This window comes from Heteronotia binoei, chromosome 17, assembly GCF_032191835.1.
Source record: "Heteronotia binoei isolate CCM8104 ecotype False Entrance Well chromosome 17, APGP_CSIRO_Hbin_v1, whole genome shotgun sequence".
Taxonomy (NCBI): Eukaryota; Metazoa; Chordata; class Lepidosauria; order Squamata; family Gekkonidae; genus Heteronotia; species Heteronotia binoei.
The window spans coordinates 34,272,994-34,288,811 of record NC_083239.1 but is presented as its reverse complement, the minus strand read 5'-3'; the positions used below and the strand labels follow the sequence as shown (position 1 = coordinate 34,288,811).

The following is a 15,818-nucleotide window of genomic DNA, read 5'->3' as shown; positions in this document are numbered from 1 at the left end:
GGAACTTGGCAAGGGGGGGCTGTAGTCCCCCGCTAGGTTTCTTTTTCCGAGTTTTTGGTTTTGTTTTTTTCCAAGTGGACGGGCATTCAATTACACTGTCCCACCAACTGCAGTATGAACGATCCTTTACTACCTTGTGGTACTATATTCAACATCAGGATATTCTCTGGATATGAGTGGTAAGGCGGGAAGAGGAGGGAAAATGTATGCACAAGCCTTCGTTTTTCAGGGCAAACTACCACAGCCGCTCCAGCCTGGCATCCTTCCCATTCAGGGATTAACTCAGCAGGCCCGGCCAGACTAGCACAAAAAGCATCCTTCTCCTACAAAGTATCCCCCCCCCCAAGCATGCAGCTAAGCCGCCCTAGCCCACTAAGACGCTGGCACGCCACAGGCAGTGGGGCTCGTGACTTACCCAACACGATGAGCTCGGCGTAGGCTTCATTGTTGCCTTGCAGGTCTTGAGGGGAGATCACGGTGCAGTAGTACACCCCGCTGTCCCCCCAGGCAGTTTGCTCTATGCTGAGGTCAGCATCTGGGGGGGAAAGAAAGAGGATGCAAAAAAGTGTAAATGCCAACGGTAGGATGCGAAACCTTCTTAGACACATTTGTAAAGTGAAATGTGCTGTTTTTGTGCTGATTTTTCATCATCTGTAATATGCATTTCACACATATTCATTCAAAGAGACATCTTTTTGCTGCAAATAGTTTTGTAATGTTTTGTTCCTTGACATAAAAATAAGGCTCTTTTCAAGTCTTCCACTTAAGATCATCCTCACAAGCCCTGAACTCCTCGCCCCTACCTGCAGAAGTGATGCACCTAGCAACCAGGGACAGGGCATTTTTAGTGGTGGCACCCCACCTGTGAAACACCCTTCCTCTCAAGGATAGCCCAACATATGCTCTTTATTCTCGTTTAATTGCCAGGCTGACATGTTTCCTCTAACCCAAGCTTTTAAATAAGGGGTTGATCTTTTATTGTCATTATAAAAGTCTGCTTTTAGCCAGAGGATGTTTTATGAGATGCGTTTTAAGCTGTTCAACTTCTGCACTGCTTTTATGCTCCTGCTGTGTTTTTTATTAATTATTTTTAATGGTGGTTTTTGCTTTCATTATGTTTTGCTTTCTATGCTGCCTCAAGCAGGTTCTCTGACAGTATAGAACAGGGGTGGCCAAACTGCGGCTTGGGAGCCACTTGTGGCTCTTTCAAACATATTGTGTGGCTCTCAAAGCCCCCACTGCCCCATTGGCCGGCTTGGAGAAGTCTCTTTAAACCATTTCTCCAAGCCAAGCCAGATGGTGGCTTGGGGAACTCATTTAAAGTTGCTTTTCTCCACCTCTCCCTCCCCATCTTCCTTCTTTCCTTCCCTCCCTCAAACATCTGATGTTCATGTCTTGCAGCTCTCAAATTTCTGATGTTTATTCTATATGGCTCTTTCATTCAGCAAGTTTGGCAATCCCGGTATAGCCATTTTCTAAATGCATAATTAAAATAAATTCTTCCCCCAGCGTATTTAGTATTCACGATTATCTGCATGTGGCAGAAATCCATAAGGATTGCAAGAAGTGATCATTGCTCAGCATGAAGAGAAATAAATACAAATGATAAGCAATTATTAATTACCTGCCTATTAGGCATGCTGATGCATTTCAGCATGTGGGCGTTCAATATTGCTGACTTTCCAAAATACTGAAACATATGGGGGGAAATCCTAGTTTCATAAACAGAAGCTCCCATTCATTGTTAACAGGAAGAGGCCATATTTATTTAATGTATGTACGTGCTGCTTTTCAACAAAGAAGTGTTCCAAAAGCTGTTCAACTGGAGTGGGAGTGCATGGGGAAAGGCTGTGGAACTGTGCGCTTTGCACACAGAAGGCCCCCAGTTCAATCCCTGAGTCCCGACATCTGCAGCTAAAAGGATCAGGAAGCAGGTGACATAAAGACCTGGGAAAGCTGTTATTTAGAGAAGACAAGGATGATCTTTTCCAGTAGATAATTTTATTAAGTTTGCAAAAAAGAGAGGGGAAAATGGGGATAAGGACTGGGGAGGAGGAAAGGAATAATAGAATATCACATTTCTGCATATTATGATATAAGGATAAGTAAAAAAGATTTGACATATATAAACAGAAAAAGCAATAACTGCAGTTTGGTGTAGCGGTTAAGTGTGTGGACTCTTATCTGGGAGAACCGGGTTTGATTCCCCACTCCTCCACTTGCACCTGCTGGAATGGCCTTGGGTCAGCCATAGCTCTGGCAGAGGTTGTCCTTGAAAGGGCAGCTGCTGTGAGAGTCCTCTCAGCCCCACCCACCTGACAGGGCGTCTGTTGTGGGCAGGGCCGGATCTAGGGAGGGGGGTAGAGGGGGGTGCTTGCCCCGGGTGCTGACAGAGGGAGGGGGGGTGGCAAATTGGGTATGGAGTCCATTGTATTCTATGAGACCATGAGATAGAATGGCCCAGAAGGAGGCACCATTTTTTAATTTTGCTCCTCTCAAAAAAAATATAGATCCGTCCTGGTTGTCGGGGAGGAAGATAAAGGAGATTGTGAGCCACTCTGAGATTCACAGTGAGATTCACAGTGGAGGGCGGGATATAAATCCAATATCATCTTCTCCTTCAAATCATTGATTAAATATTTTTAGGACCATAATTAACAATTAAAACATTTAGGAGTCAAATAACAAAAGGATGATCTTGAGAATCCAACGGCCTGACCTGCTAGTTACTGTTTCTGATATAATTTGCCTTTCTCAATGAGACTCAAGGCAAATTACACAGGGTAAGTCAATGCAGTGATTGGATGAAACATCTCATAAAGCAATGTACTATGACTAGGATTAGAGAAATCAGAAATAAAGCATTGAACATTTGACACGACATGTTAAATAATGGAGAAATTGTGTTACTAAGAAGAAAACACAGAAAGGCAGGACAATACGTACTATACCCAGTGGTACACTCCAAAGTCGCATTCCCTTTGTAAAATAGAAGAGTTGGTTTTATACTCCACTATTCTCTGCTGTAAGGAGCCTCAAAGCATCTTACAATCTCCTTCCCTTCTCCTCTCCGCAACAGGCACCTTGTGAGGTAGGTGGGGCTGAGAGAGAGAGAACTGTGACTGGCCCAAGGTCACCCAACAGACTTCACATGGAGGAATGTGGAATCCAACCCAGTTCTCCAGATTAAAGTCCATCATTCTTAACCACTACACTGTGCCTCCCTCAGCCATTCCATTATCCTATAGCCCTATTACTTCATTACAAAGCCCTTTCTGAATAATTCTATTTTACCTCTGCAGACTGACAGAAGCATAACAGCATCCCTGACCTCCCCAGGCAGGCTATTCCACAAGGCAGGGGCCACCACAGAGAAAAGACGCGTACAAGCAGTTGCTCTTGCCCACTGGCAGGGTGGCACCTGCATAGGCTTTGGCTTAGATACACAAAGCTGCCATGGCACAGTTTAGGGGGCAAGGTGGTCCTGTAGCTATGAGAGCCCAAGGCCATGCAAAGCTTTGTATGAGATAGAACTATCCCCCAACAAAACTAGAGGGAGTAGGTGGGACTTCCTTCACGCAGTATTATTCCCAGTCCTCTCCCTATACTCCAATTTATTCCCCCATGTCTCATGGATAGTTCTTTTCTCCGATTCTCCACCAAACGTGCATTTTTTAAAAAACATTTCCAGTTTTTGCAAAATGTGCAATTAGCATACAAGTCTATTAAAAAAATAATAAACATATACCTCTCAAGGGCTTTGTCCTTTTTAGCACAGATTTTAAACCCCGTGGCTATACAAGGGTTCTATCTGGCTCTCAGAACATGTCTTTAACTCAAACGATATTTACAAGCTCAGCACAGCAAGGAGATTTTAAATATACAGCCATACCATGCCTCTCTCAGACCGGTGGAATGTGTATTGTTTGGGACGAAGTACAAAGAAAACCTAGAACTCTCCCAGAAGCAAGACGCCACACCCTGCCAAGGGGAAAAACACTCCTAAGATTAAACAGGAAACTCACAGAGGCGAGCTTCCCCAAGGCACCACATTCCAAGTTCAACAATAAATCACACTAAGCTGATCAAACATGCAAAGGAGGTATTGATTTGGGTGCTGCTGCACCCTCCTTTTCCATCTGAAGAGACAGAATGGAGATAAGGAGGCTACACGTCTGTGAAAGCCAGAGAGCCCGGGGAGTACACCACATTGGTCTTTAATATACTGGGGTGGTTCACAGAGCCCCAAGAGCTACTATATGCTTTGGGGGGCTTTTTGGAAGGACCTGCTGCCAGTGGATAAAGAAAGAGTACAAGGGCACCCCTCTTCTTGCCTGTATTTGGCCATAGGTTGAGAAGGTAGAACATCTGCCCCGGAACTCATGTTTTCCAGTCCCTGGATGGCCCAGTCTAGCCCACTATCTTCAGATCTTGGAAGCTAAGGGGGATCAGCCCTGGTTCATACTTGGACAGGCAACCACCAAGGAAGTCCAGTTACAGAGGCAGGCAATGACAAACCACCTCTGAATGTCTCTTGCCTAGAAAAAACCATGTGGTCGCCATAACTCAGCTGTGACTTGACGGCACTTTACACATACACTTGCCCCAACACCTACTGCCTTGGACATTACTTCAGTTAGAACTCTGGTTTCCCATCTCGTCACGTGACTTTGGCTCCCCAATGTCTTGTCACATGATGTCAGCGTCATGGACTCAGTGCGCTCCGCTAAAAATCTGAGGTAGACCTCAACTTTAGGAAGGATGAAGAACACTGGGATAGTAGACAGAATCAGACCAGGACTGTAAGACTCAGGATCATATGTGCATTGGAAGTTAAGTAGAACTCTGATTTTTAATCCAGAAATGCCAGTAAGGGTCACTGTGGAGAGATTCTGACCTTTTTTCTAACTGCATGAGCGAGCTGCTCACAGACTTAACAGGGAGGGCCGTGGCTCAGTGGTACTGCATCTGCATAGCATGAAGAAGATCAATTCTTGGCATCTCTAGTTTTAAAAAAGGATCAAGTAGGAAGTGATGTGAAAGACCTCCCATCTGAGATACTGGAGAGCGACCGCCAACCTGAGTAGGCAATCCTGAACTTGATCAACCAAGGGTCTGGATTCAGTATAAAGGAGCTTCATATTCATGACTGGGCACTCAAGGAAGGGTGGGAGAGAAGCTGCCTAAGGAAACTGTAGACAACAAGAGTGTCGCCACCCCTTGCTAAGAAGGTGTGAAATGACAAAGGACTCTGCTGGGTGACACGTTAATTGTCCATGTGGGAGGACTTACCGGTATTTGGAGATTTTCATCTCTGCTTCTCAGCAAATCTGAGCTTCAATCGCCCAAAAGATTTAGGATATTGCAGAGTAAACAGCAATTTAGCTGGGTAGCTCAACTCAAGCACCATCTTTGCAAAAAAATGCTACTCTTGTTGCCTGTGTACACTGCCCCCAAATTAGTTCCTGTTTATTGATTCAACCCGATTTAAACCCATCTATGGTAGCACTTTACTTTATCAAGGCAACACGACAACAGGAAATTGGTCATGTGGATACCCATTTCCACTTCAGGAAGCAAGAATTCTCTTGCTCAGGGCTTTTTTGTAGAAAAGCCCAGCAGGAACTCATTTGCATATTAGGCCACACCCCCAACATCACCATTGTTATACACAAGGTTTTTTTGTAGGGAAAGCCCAGCAGGAACTTACTTGCATATTAGCTCACACCCCGATGCCAAATCAGCCGGAACTGCGTTCCTGTGCATTCCTGCTAAAAAAAAAGCCCTGTTCTTGCTTATTCCTATAACAGCCTAGGAAGATGCCATTATCCAGATGCAACCAGTGTGGGTAGAGAGAAGGACCACTTGCATAAGAGTTAATGCCAGAGATTATATTTGAACCTAACTTCATATTTGCACTAACTTTTTGGAAGCGACAAGAGCTAACGTCAATCACAAGATGTGCTGGAAGGCCATCGAAGGCACGCACCCACATGGACACAGGAACCAGCCTTCTCACAGGTCTACCAAGATCCGTACTGTTTGCTCTGATTGGCAGCAGCTCTCCAGGGTTTCAGGCAGAGGACTCTGACACCCCTAACTGATCCTTTTGCTATACCGAAGATTGAACCTGGGACCCTTCTGCATGGCGAGCGGATTGCTCTTCCACTAAACCACAGCACAGCCCCTCTCCTATCCTGCCTCCAACCTTATTCATGGAACCTCAGCTTGTCCAATACTCATTCTGCAACTCTGAGCCAGGGAAACCTGCCAGAGCAAGCACTTTCTGCCAACACAGCACTGCAAGAGAGCTTGTAAGGAGACTATTTGCCTTCTACCTGCTGAAACAACCCATGTATAGACAGCAGTTGGGAAGTTATATGATCACATGTCCTTATTTATCTCATCTCAACTCCCCCCCACCCAAGATGCTCAGGGCTGGGCCTCATGAACAGCAAGAAAAATTCTGCAGGGCTATATCCTATTGACTATGCAGACCTGCAAAGGAAGCCCTACATAAAGGGAGGCAGGGCTAGAAGCCCAAGAACCAAAGTTTGGGAATTCCTCCCCTTTAAAAAAAAGATCAAACCGTGCCCTCATGGTATCATAGACACACTTAAAAACCAAACCACTCTACAGAAAAATAAAAAATAAAGCTAATTTTAAAAGGCTAAACCCATTTTCTCCCCTTCCATCTTTTGAAAAGTAAAAGTTGTTTGATCTCCCGCCCCCCCCCATGTTAAAAAAGTAGAGTGCTACCAAAGAATCCAGGCAACATGCAGTACCTGTTGCAGTCTTGACACTTGCCACGCTAACAAAATGGAAACATTCAGCTCACTTTAATCACTAATTATAGACCATGAAATTATGCAAATCAGCTGCAGACTCCTCGCACTAATTTGTAAATCAATCACTGCTACAGTTCAGTTTGGCAGCTATATTTCTATTTCAGCAGTGCTATAATTTGGCACTCATTTTCTTCTTTGTTACCATGTATCCCAAGAAGCACTATGCAGACAGCAACATGCACAATTCACTTAAAAAACAGACTATTTGAATATTCATTGATTTCTGCAAATGCTAATCTACTTTTAAAGTTTTGGCCTCTACGCATACTGATGGTCATCAAAAATAGACCCTCCATCTTCCAGTCTGTAGCTTAAAAGACTTACGTTACAACACTGGAAAGATAAATGCCCACCTCCAGTAATCCAATGGATTGAGAACTTTATAGCCTTTATCAAGATTCGAATATATTTCATGTAGATAACAACTGTGCCTGGGTATATTTTCAGATATTTGGAAACTTCTTATAGAAATCTCATGATTTGTGGAAGTGTTAAAACACGTTCGCAAAAACTGTAGACTTGCCACCTATGTTATCGTTTGTTATATTTTTTATTTCTTCTTGTTCGGGGTTTGATTTATTATAATATAATATAATATAATAAATGATCCCATTCAGTTCATCCTATTTCACCAGATCATTCTATCCCAGGGGTGTGCTAGGCTCCAGTTACATGGAGGCACATGCATGCAGGCATGGCTAGGACATTATACATAACCCCCAGACAAAGTAAATGTTATCTGTGCCTCAAATAATGTTTAAAGAAACAGTGCCCATATCAGCTGCAAATGGAACTGTGAGCAGATGTGTATCATCACATCTGGACTGACATTTGACAGTGACCAGATGCAACCGCTGAATGGACCACAGTAAGAACATAAATAGAGCCAGTGGGATCAGACCAATGTCCCATCTAGTTCAGTTTACAGTTCCACACAGTGGGCCAACAAACAGGCAAGAGACTCCAACCCCTTTGAGCCTGCAGGCACCTTTGGAATTCTGTCTGTGGTTAGAACGGAAAAAAGGAAGTACTTCTTCACCCAAAGGGTGATTAACACGTGGAATTCACTGCCACAGGAGGTGGTGGCAGCTACAGGCACAGCCAGCTTCAAGAGGGGATTGGATAAACATATGGAGCAGAGGTCCATCAGTGACTGTTAGTCATAGCGTATTGTTGGAACTCTGTCTGGGGCAAGTGATGCTCTGTATTCCTGATGCTTGGGAGGGGCAACAGTGAGGACTTCTAGTGTCCTGGCCCCACTGATGGACCTCCTGATGGCAACAGGGGTTTTTTGGCTACTGTGTGACACAGAACGTTGGACTGGGTGGGCCACTGGCCTGATCCAACATGGCTTCTCTTATGTTCTTAAAAATGGCTGCTGCAGGAGGCAGAGCCAGACACAAAATGGTTGCCACAGCTTAACTTCAGTAACACAGTGTAGATCCTTATGCTGCTGTGGCAGCTGCTGCCAAAGCAACATTTTTTAAAAAATCTGCAGAGCCAATCAAATCTCCAATAATCAATTAGAAGCCATGTTGGGCACAAAGCCCTACCCAGCTCTGCCCACTTCCTAAAAACACTTGGCAGGCGCCAAGAAAGGTGTTGGTAGGCACTATGGCACCCACAGGCACCATGCTGGAAACGCCTGGCCTAAGATCTTCTATTGACACTGCCCTCCAGCACTGGCTTGTTACATCTTCATGTAGACCTATGTTTTAGTCAACGTGGCCAGCAGTCATTGATGGGAGTTATCGCACCCTCTTTAAAAGCCATCTCCACATTCGTGTTCATGAGCTGTCTGAAGCCCAACCCTGCTCCAGAATACTAAAATACCTGCAAGGTAAGCACATTCCCAGGCCAGTGGCTTCCACGACTGGATCAGTCCGAGCTGCATGAAGTTTTAATTGAACCTCTCTGTCCTTGTTGGAAGCACACAACCATGCATTTAGAAAACTGCTGCGGCCGTGAAAAGCGCGCTGCAAGGATGTTATTAAGAGCATTTTAAACTGCGGGTTACAGGGCTGCTGTTCAGCACTTCACCCAGCTGTGGGGATTCAGCACCTTAATCCGCGACAGGTTGGTAGAAAAAGAAACTATGAAGCTGCTACAAGCATCACTGATGTTTCAAAAGGTTTTATTTTCCCCCTCCTTGGCATGACTCAGGCCATTCTCCGGCACAGGAAAGAAAAAGAAAATCTTCTGTTATCGCACTGTAATTTTTGCGGATTTGGGGGAGGCCAGGCAAGACGGAACAGCACAGAAAGCTTCTGAGTTTGGAAACATGTTGTCACAAGCTGTACCCGGCCGTGGACTTCTGACCTCCCTGAAACACCAAATGTTGATCTTGTTGCCGTTTTGCCTCCTACAGTTTCCTGTATTCACCAGTATTCTTTAAAAAAATATTAAAATGCCACCCACAGAATTTAGAAGGGGCCTGATTCAGAGGCAAGAAAAGAGTCGCATGAATGGGACAAGTTGACAGCCAAAAGGTACGCTTTGGTTGAGGACAGCAATGGGATAGTATAAAATCTGGCACTCTCATACCCCACACTCTCCATACCCCCTCCCGAAGGCCTGCGGAAGTCAAAATTATTTCCCCCCTGCCATCTTAGAAACTGTATTGTCTTATTTGTTGATATATGTTCTATGTCAGGGGTGGCCAGATTATAGCTCAGGTGATACATTTGGCTCTTTCACACATCTTACGTGGCTCTCAAAGCCCCCACCACGCTGTCAGCTGGCTTGGAGAAGGCATTTGTCTTTTTAAATCACTTCTCCAAGACAAGTCATCTGGCAGCTTGGAGAAGGCATTTGAAGTTAAAAGTTGCTTTCTTTCCATTTCTCCTTCCTTCCCCCATCTATTTGTCTGCCTTCCTCCCAGCTCTCAAACATCTGACATTCATGTCTTGCGCCTCTCAAACATTTATTCTATGTGGCTCTTACGTTAATCAAGATTGGCCACCCCTGCTCTATGTATTTTAACGCTGGTTTTTAACTTGATTTATTTATTGTACATGCCTTTGTTGGAAACCACCCTGATCCCTGCTTGCTGGGAAGGGCAGCCTAATAAATCCAATTAAATAAACGAACATCTACGAACCCTTTGGCCCAGCATCTCATGGTTTGTGGAAGCTTTAAAACACGTCTGCAAAAACTGTTATTCCTCACCACAGACCTCTGCTGATATCCTTGGACAGGGGTCCCCAACAAGGCACCTGTGGGTGCCATGATGTCTGCTGACACCCTTCTAGGTTTCCCCTGAGTGTTTTTAGAAAGTGGATGGGGCCAGGCCCATCTGGGCTTCTGACTGGCCACAGGTTAAAATAACATTGTTTTATTGGCAGCTACTGCCAAGTGTTTGTATTATTCTCACACCCCTCTTTCCCTGTGTATTTTTAACTATCCCTCTTCTTCCCTGCACTTGGACTTCTTCTGGATATTTGGCTCCACCTCCCACAGCAGCCATTTAGACATTTGCTCCACCTCCCACAGCAGCCATTTTGTGGTTGCACCTACTACCCTGCATCAGAATTCCCAAAGTGCTCACTGGTTCAGAAAAGTTGGGGACCTCTGACCATGTACAAGGAACAGTTTGAAGGCTTGGCACAGTTTTGCTGATGCTATGTTTGGATTTGGAACTAAGAAGCTTGGATTCAACCAGAAAAGCTACAGCCTCAAAATGTTTTGGCTGCTGATTGTAAGAGTGGACAGTTAGTTGCAAGACTGAGTTGGGAGCAGGGAGGTTTAAACACACCTCTTGCTTTTAACTGTAGCAATAAATCATCAAAACATACAGAGTATGCAGAATATGGACAGGCCAGGAAGCTCATACCAACAACTCCACCAATGGCCCAAGACCAATTCTTCTGTGAACTGTTTTTAACCTTCACTTCATGTGTTAAACTGTACACTACCTGGGACATCTTGACAGAAAGACAGTATACAGAAACATTAAAATAACTGATATATTATACAGGTTTGTACTTCCCTTCCTACAGGTGAGAACACTTCAAGATACTGGTTTTGCTCTATGAAAGCTACAAAATTTTAGCCTGAAGAGATCATCATTTTCTCTACATCGTATTTCGGTGTAAGTTGACTCTGTTCAATGTCAGTGACACACCTGGCCTACTGGGGCTTTGGCCCATCAACTATAGCTGGGTAAAGTAAGTTAAAGCTCCATAGCAAGATAGAGGTTGTGAAGAGGATTCCCTGCAGTCTGAGTTCACAGGAAGTTTTCTTTGTAGCCTTGAGCCATCCAAAACAATAAAATGATTGAAGCAGCACACATACAAGCCTTGCCACTGTATTCTCTTCAACCTCACACCTGCAGCGGCTGCTCACACTCACAAATTTGGGAATGCTCCCACAACACAGCTCATCTTTCCCTCTTTAGAAGCTCAGAGTAGGATACCCACCCTTACTGATGGTTGCCCCCTGCTTAATCCTTGCAAAAGAAAGAGCAGTGGGTCAGAATGAGCTCTAGAAGCCTTCCCCCAAGGTGTCCTCCAGGGGTCAAGTGCCTGCATGTGGCCAGGGTGTTTCCGTGGATACAGAAAGAAGGCTGTAGACCGGGGTGGCCAAAGTGCAGTTTGGGAGCCACATGCGGCTTTCAAAGCCTCCACTGCCCCATTAGCTGGCTCGGAGAAGGCATTTAAAGTTAAAGTTGCTTTCTTTCCACCTCTCCCTCCTTCTCCCCATCTCTTTGCCTTCCTTCCTGCTTTCAAACATCTGATGTTCATATCTTGCGGCTCTCAAATATGGCTCTTATGTTAAGCAAGTTTGGCCACCCCCTGCTCTAAACAACCGCCAGCAGAAAGATAGATCTTTTTGATGGTATGTCCACTTGTGAAAAAAATGCTGGAGGGGGGTGGAGGAAGTACCAAGAGGACTCACTTGCTGGGAGCCAAATTCCCCTTGTCTTTTTTCCTCTTGTAGATTTTCATGAGATCTTGAAAACCTGCTGATCATAGCAGCTCGGGAGACCGCAGGAGGTTTGCGCAATGGCAGCAGAAGCAGACCAGCAGGCAAAGGGCCAGAATTTCTCTTAGGTTCCTCCCTCAGCTCAGCACAAAACAGCTGGGTGCAACCAGATTCCATCCCTTCTCCATGCCCCAGTTTCTCCACCAGCAGACAGACAGTTCGTATTAATGCTGCCTTCTGATCAGGCACTGTTTCTCCGCCCCAACACACGGGGGCACTGGGTGTGCAGCGTATCATGACTAAGGTTATCTCTAGAGACCTTTGAAATAAAAATGAAGATCTCTGTATATACAGCATCAATCTGTGTAAACGATGTGCAGGCTGGGTAGGCTTCACTCAGTTCATTCTGCCACCCAAGGCACCTTCAATGCAGCTGGACATAAATTCATTTGTTGTGCATTATCAGCGCTATCAATTGAGACACAGGTTCAGAGCCACTAAAGATAGGGACATCTCAGAACAGAACATCCAAGCAAAGAACTGAAGCTGCAAGTTTTCAGCAAAGCTTTCAGTGTTCAAATCGCTTTCACACGTATTACCTTACCTATTGTAAGCATTACTGAAAGATATGAGTGTTATTACCATACAGGGCGGAGGAATACAACTAGGTTTGCCAACAGCTTCCTCATAAATGAGTAGCCAAGACAAAATTTGAACCTGGCGCCTTCTGATTCAGTCTTATCATTCATGATATACAAACACCAGTCTGACATTTCTTTCAAGAAGGCAGAATTTCACAACTAACACCTGGAAGGAACAGCGGGAGAATGCCAAGAGAATAATGGAAAATGCTGAAGACTTGCAGCAGAGAACCAAATCCACAAATCCTTGTTCCAAGGGGTCACTTTGTAGAAAAAGAGGTGCTGGAGCTAAGTAGCACAACTCATTTGCATATGCCACACACCGCTGATATCACCAGAAGGCGTTCTAAATTATATCAGCTCAGCATCTACCTTCAAATGATTCCTGAATTATAATTGTTATAATAAAGCCTCCTATCATACTTTTTAAATTACTTTCTCCTATGTGGCCACAGTGGCACAATGAATGTTTCCATCTATCTGCTTTATATGTTTTAGTTATTTTCCCATTTTTTGTGGGGGGAAAATATTAGAAAGTTTATCAAATCTTAAGAGCTCAGCAAAATTCTCATGGGGGTTTGAGCAATGGAACCCAGAAGCAAGTATTGGGGGGGGGGGGGGGGTAAGAAAGAAGCACAATAAAATTTAGAGGTTCCGGAGCTCTGCTCATGTCAGCTCCTTCCCAAAATGAGGACTCCTTGTTCCTTATTTTCTGCTCTGGGCAGGAGAGACAAACTGCATTCCCCCCCTGCCCCCCACACACACACAAAATTAAAAAGCAAAATCTCAGAGCCCAGGATTGGGTACCAGGTGGCCTCTGCTTTTTAGACTGGCTTGGTCAACCAGTCCACCCAAGAAACCAGACTGCAAAACACACGAGTGACTTGTGACTTAAAAACCCAACCTTGGCAAAGCGTCTCTCCCTGATTGGCTATAAACACCTCTCCCTTAGGTGCGTAGCTTGCCTTAGTTTACGCAAGACTGCTGACACGTCATAGTTACCATTGGTGATGGTGATGCGACGGCCCTGGTAAAACTCCCCGAGGGTCACTAGGTTGCCTTGCTTGGAAGCCACCATTCGCACGGTCCGGAAGTTGTCCTGACACTCCACGTAGGGGTTGTAACCGGGGTTGTTCTGCTGCAGCTGGCTGTTGATCTGGCTATCCTGGCTGCTGGGGTTGAAGGCGTCAGTCAGGCGGCTGCGGCAGTAGGATTTGTACTTCCAGGTGACCACTGGCGGCTGAGTGCCTGTGGTCTGGTAGTTGCACTGAAGGGTGACAGGCTGAAATAGGATGACCACGTTGAAAGGATTCTGTATTGTGACTTGGATGGCGGCAACGGGATCTGGGGACAGAAAAAGATAATCAGATGGTGGGCAAGAGGACACACTGGGCGGGGGGGGGGGGCAGCCATACTCAACCCCTGCAGATATCGCTGCCCCAAACACTCCCTCCACCACATTCATTCAGAAAGTTGCAAACCAGCTTCCCCTGCAACCCAGGGTGCCAAACCCTTTTGAGAGGGTAAACCAACCTTCCTCACATTTATTAACAAGCTCGTTCCAGCAGCACTGTCGCTATTCCCTAAGTCTGGTAAAGCCAGTTTGGCTTCTTTTGCTTCCTCTTATCAGGAAAACAAAAAGCCATGCAAGAACAAAGCATGAGATGTCCCTGAGGAACACTCACGGTTTCTAAAAGCCCAGACTGGGTGTCACCTTTTCCCTAAAAAGGAAGGAGAGCCTCATTTCAGCTATCAGCGGCAGGAAACATCCTCCCAGGAATTTAAGAGGTTTGGCTAGAGCGTCTTGCCCTCAAAACACAGAAGCAAACCCACAGAGAGCTTGTTACCATATAATTGCTATGGCAAGTAGTTGTAAGGACTGCCAATGGGGGCATACACACATGCACACTACCTCCAGGCAAGAGAAGTGCCTCTTGATTAATTTTGTTCATGCTGTAGGACTTGGCTGCAGGAAATGTATTATTAGCAGCATTTTTTTTTAATCTGGACGAAGTGAGAGATTTTTAGGAAGTGACAACAGGAAAGGAACCCCACGGAGGACTATTTTCTGGTCTGCCTGCCTCAACCCACAGATTTCCAAAAGGATCATTTTCCTCTTGATTGGGAGACTGTTGCTTTCTAAACATTATGGGGTTGAAGACCCGAGCTGCAAGACTGCCTTCGGATCCAGCATTTTAGACTGAAGAGCTCAACTGTCCACCTAGTCTAATACAGGAGTACAGTTCTCTGACTCATAAGAAGAGCTCTGTTGGACCAGACCAAGAGTCCATCCAGTCCAACATCCTGTCTCACACAGAGGCCAACCAGTTCCTCTGGCTGGCCAACAACAGGGCACAGAGGCCGAGACCTTCCTCTGACGTTGCCTGTTGGCTCCGGGATTCAGAGGCTGAGTGCCTCTGAATGTGGAGGTGCCCCTCAATCACCATGGCTGGTAGTCATCAACAGACATCCTCCATGAATCTATCTAACCCCCCCTTTAAAGCTGTTTATGTCTGTGGCCATCACTGCACCCTCTGGCAGCAAATCCTCAAAGATGAGCTGGAAGCAGAGGGATGGGGGACGCTCAAAAAGCAAAGGGGACAAGGTCTGCTTCCAGTCACCAGGTCAACATCCTGGGAGTTGAGCTACATTACTCCAAATGAGGCCAATTGTCCACACACTGCTGTCCACCTTGAAGAGCAGCAGCTACCCAGATCACAGGCAGAAGGTCTTTCCCAAACCTGCTTCCTCGGGAGATAGATAGATAGATAGATAGATGAATTTATTGTCATTGTTCTCAACAAAAAGAGAGCAACGAAATGAGGTGCTCTTCCACAAACATACCAACACATCAAACACACATATTCATAAACCATTTAAATACATCTGAAACCATTAAACCATTTAAACCATTAAAACCATTTAAATACATCTAAAACGGATAAACATTCATAAAACCATTAAAACCATTTAAACCATTAAATAAACATTCATAAAACCATTAAACATTCATAAAACCATTAAAACAATTTAAACCATTAAATACATCTAAAACAGATAATCCTTCATAACCCTGCATTTAACCTAACCACAGCACTTGGATAGAAACTGTCCTTAAATCTGTTTGTCCTAGCCTTCAACACTCTATATCGTCTACCTGACGGTAAGATCTCAAAAAGCAAATGGCCCAGATGTGTATGGTCCCTTAGGATCATTTGTATCTTCCTTTTACATGCTGCAGAATGAAACTTGGGCTTTATTTACTCATTTGTTGTTTATTTAATTCATTTATATGCTGCTTTTCTCCACAGTGGGGACCCAAAGCAGCTGACATCATTCTCTTCTCACCAGTACCTTGACCTGGATAGCCCTGGATAGCCCGATCTCATCAGATCTCAGAAGCTCA

The 15,818-nt window shown here is 45.0% G+C and overlaps 1 protein-coding gene across 1 annotated transcript in view; it reads right to left on the bottom strand.

The window, feature by feature from the left end:
* Nucleotides 1-13,877, bottom strand: part of LSR (lipolysis stimulated lipoprotein receptor) — a 36,381-nt gene extending 22,504 nt beyond the window's left edge. Inside the window, exons 1-2 of the mRNA XM_060257664.1 lie at nucleotides 13,415-13,877; nucleotides 416-535 (exon numbers count right to left, since the gene is read on the bottom strand). Of these exons, the coding sequence (XP_060113647.1) occupies nucleotides 416-535; nucleotides 13,415-13,877 (583 nt within the window). The remainder of the gene's footprint in view (nucleotides 1-415; nucleotides 536-13,414) is intronic.
* Nucleotides 13,878-15,818: the final 1,941 nt, after the last annotated feature.